Source organism: Limulus polyphemus, unplaced genomic scaffold, assembly GCF_000517525.1.
Source record: "Limulus polyphemus unplaced genomic scaffold, Limulus_polyphemus-2.1.2 Scaffold2389, whole genome shotgun sequence".
NCBI classification, from domain to species: Eukaryota; Metazoa; Arthropoda; class Merostomata; order Xiphosura; family Limulidae; genus Limulus; species Limulus polyphemus.
In genome coordinates, this window is record NW_013667999.1 from 187,470 (window position 1) to 191,538 (window position 4,069).

The 4,069-nt window shown below is 42.0% G+C and overlaps 1 protein-coding gene across 1 annotated transcript in view; it reads right to left on the minus strand.

Annotated features, from left to right (window-relative positions):
- The window catches only part of LOC106466828 (ectonucleotide pyrophosphatase/phosphodiesterase family member 5-like), an 8,014-nt gene extending 4,414 nt beyond the window's left edge, over positions 1–3,600 (minus strand). The window contains exon 1 of the mRNA XM_013927130.2: positions 3,188–3,600. Coding sequence (XP_013782584.1) covers positions 3,188–3,434 — 247 coding nt within the window. The 5' untranslated portion in view covers positions 3,435–3,600. The remainder of the gene's footprint in view (positions 1–3,187) is intronic.
- Between the last annotated feature and the right edge of the window lie 469 nt (positions 3,601–4,069).

The following is a 4,069-nucleotide window of genomic DNA, read 5'->3' on the forward strand; positions in this document are numbered from 1 at the left end:
TGGCCGATATCAGACAGATGGTTCATCAGGGTGACCCGCACATGGATTAAAGGTATGGGCTTGAATTGAAGTATAAACAAAGAATGATAGGTTGACTGGAATGAAGTCTTGATACAAACAAACTATGTAAATATCATAAACATAGACGACCGATATCAGACAGATGGTCCATCGGGGCAGCGAGGATATATAAATCCTATGCCAAGTATTTGATGTAGGGGGGAAAGGGGAGTATCCCGAGAACACCCACTTTCACTGGTAACGACCAATCCATTACCAGTGCCCGGTTAGCGAAAAGAAATATGTTGGGGAGGCAAAATGAAGCCTAGTGCTGGGGGGGTTGATTAAAGTTTAAAGGAGTTTTGGATCCTTCTGATGTTTGCCAGGACTTTACTGCAGTTCGGGTTCAAATTCCGGTATGGTTGTGATGGCGTGAAGTCCTGGTGTCGTTGGTAAGTGGGCGGAGAGCAAGGAAAGGTTCGTCGGGTATATCAAGGTCGAAGGAGGTGTCGATTACAAGAGCGTTAGGTGATTTTGACGAAGAGGGTGCAGAATGTGGGACTGGGCTCAGGGGCGGGTTGCTGGTTTGTTGATATGCATTGTTGGTTACTGGTAGTGGTAGTTTGGGTTGTCTTGTCTTGCGTTTCTATTTCAGATGTGAGCGAAGTTTTAGTTGCTTGGTCTGATGTGATAGGTTGGGTAGTAGAGTTCTGGTAGGCAGCGGTTGTTGTTTGGATGTTGTGAAACATGGGCTTGGGGTGTGGACTGGTAAGGGTAGGGAGTGGTCGAGGCTTTTGAAATGGTAGAATTCAAGAGAGCGGCCATGGGTGAGGATGAAGTCTGCAGTTAGTTTAGAAGTCGTGACAATTTTAATGAAATTAGAGGGTGAACCTGTTTTCTTGGATGTGATTCGGTGAACTGCGTGGATCATTGAGTTGGTTGAAGTTTCGAGGGCTTGATGGATTTCTTCTGTGGTAAAGGATATGTTTCTTAGAAATACTGTGTGGGGACTGCCATTGCTTTTGGGGGGTTGGCAAGTAACGGGTGGGTTTGAAGACCAAGGGTGGCAAAGGTAACAGAGATATTTGGGTGTCCTGAGCTGGAGGAGTATACCTCCCTTGCAGAGACGATGGGTGCACTCAGGAAATACGCAGGCTTGAGACTTGTATCTGCGGATAAAGTTGGTGGTGTCCCAAGGAAAGAAGTTGAGTGGTAGTCTGTCGGTGATTACCGGCAACATTGGGTAGGGGACAATCTGCTTGCTGGCAGGAAGCATGATATCGACCATGACGTGAACGTGACGTTAGTGTTTGTATAGTGTAGTCGGTCTTTATAGTATTCTGGTGGATTGTGGGGAGCATGCTATGATTAGTTGGTTTATCCACGTTTCTGATTGGGAAGATTCAACCAATGGTAGACACAGGTTACTCACCTCTAATCCAGAAGGTAAAACTGTGTTAATATAAAATGATTCTTTAATTGACTTCGTATTTCGGGTTTTGTACAGTGCAGAAGTGTTATTTTTTTCTCTCCTCCACATATTGATGTACAAGTTTTTGTGTTTTTCAAACAGTCCTTATCAGGACTAAGTGCTTAGTTTTAACAAAGTGTTTTGATTCATTATTATATTACAGTTTGTGATTACAGCATTTCAGTGTCTTAAACAGACTTTCTCAAGTCTAACTAATCAAAGTGTGCTTTTTAGTGCTGCCCAGCCATCATGAGCATGAGCCATGCCAACAAGAAGAAGAAAAAAACCTGACCAGCCACTCACTCCCAGAGTCAACCACTTTCAGCTTCGGAACAATACAACATGCTAGCCTCTGTTAAAGCCTCCATTACTTCAGATGGTGACTCAGACTCTTCCTTATCGGCCACTTCAACTATCACAGCCACATCAGACAACTCGTCAAAGGCCAACATAACCCGTCACTCTCCAGCCCCTCAACTCCAGGAGAACACAGGTTCTGCATCAACCTCGAAGCATCCACCAGCCATTGTTGTTGAAGAGATACCAGCAACCCTCAGACAACCACAAGTACCCTCAGAACTCCGCCACCTATTACCTGGCATCATTTTCAGCTATGTTTGCCGACTACCCCGGGGAGGCATAGTCGTCAAGTGCAACTACCCCAATGACTATGCAACACTACTGAAACCATGGCCCATGGACACATTCAATAAATTCCCCATCAAACCACACATCCCGACAGATAACGAGCCTAGGAAAACCGTAATCACCCGAAGCATGTCATTTGACATAACCGACCTGGAGATCGACGAAGCATTTTCCACCTCTACCTCAGCGCCCGCAGTTTAACACCTGAACACCCGGCCAGCCAGGACCCCAGCCTCCTCTGACTCCAAATACCTTTGCCTCCGTAGCCAAGCCTCTACCTCAACCAATTCAACAACAACAACAAGCACCTACAACGAACTGGCAAGTTCTTCGCCCAGCCGGCCTCATCGCCTTCATCGTGGGCATCATGTTCGCAGCGACCAACACTGAAGATGACAAAGCAACATTCCTCATCAACGTTTGCAAAGCAGCCCGCCATCATCTCGAGGTCCGAGGAATCACACCAGAATCCCTAAACGATCAAATCTCAAGTAGGTCTCCAGATCAACGTTCATAGGTAAGTCACACAATTCTTTGACTTTATTACATGTTAACATTCAAGGTGGACTTAACTATAAAAATATGAATTACTAGATTTATCTAATAATATATATATCCCTCAGTGATAACCATTAACAAAAGTCTATTAAACAGTAACTCCAATTTCCGCCTTCCAAATTACAAAATTATTTCTAAGCGTCCGGGTAATTTTCTTACCGTATGTTGTTGCTGTAACTGCAAGGATAAAACTGAAATAAAGTCTACGTGTTTGTTAATTCTTTTATTTGTAGTTTGATCCAGAATAATCTGGTGAAAATTTAATCTACACCCGACATACACGGCATGGAGTTAGAGGAATTCCCTTCCCATTCCCAAAGAACCGACACGAGATAGATCGTGCCTTCCTGTTATTAGAAACGGAAGAAAACACCATATATTTTAATGAAATCCGAATAATTACACATTTATGTAACTGTACTCGATTCTTTGGTATTTTCCGTTACTTGTGCTCCGTCAATATTAGTTACTGCCCTCTAGTGCATAGAAAGTAAACTATATTGGACTCACCTGTTGCTATTGTATAATGATCGGGAAAAGTCTTGGTAACAAATGCAGTTCGAACGCCAAGCTGGGCACGAACTCCAGTCCTAGCCACGAAGTCAAAACTGGGCGTGGCGTACTTTCCAAGATAGTCATATCGAAATCCGTCAAACGACACCAGCAACACCTTATGTCTTGTACTAGCACAGTCTAGTCCCCCGAGCGTGCATATCCCAAACACAAGGATAAGTTTGATAGTACTACGTAGTAGCATGGTAGTACGATTTTCACTTAAATCTCTGATTTTTAAATCTGCCTACTTTATCGATATGTTGAGTATCAACCCAAGTAAATAATCAAGACAGTGCCTCGTCTCTCCGTCTTCTGCTAGTCACGCGCCAGTTTTAAAGCCAAATTTATATACCGCCTACTTTCACAAGGTCACAACTACGCTTGCTTTCTGAAATCGTTTCAAAACACAATTTCGAGGAAATATAATCGTCCAATGAGAATGACGCTGAACAATAAACCACAGTGACTAGCTTAGGTATACTATGTTATTATTATTATTATTACTGGCTTAGATATACCATATTATTATTATTGTTACTGGCTTAGATAAATCATATTATTATTATTGTAGCTTAGGTATACCATGTTATTATTATTATTATTACTAGTTTAAGTATACCATATTATTACTAGTTCAAGTATACCATATTATTATTATTATTGTTACTAGTTTAAGTATACCACTTTATTAATATTGTTACGTTTCCGTTTTTTAATTAACTTATTTTCCGTAACTTCGTACCGACGAAACTTACGCGACACAAGCCTTTACTTAATAAAACTGGTTTATTCTTTCCGAATATAACTTAACCGATACACTCAACAATCGCGCTAAAC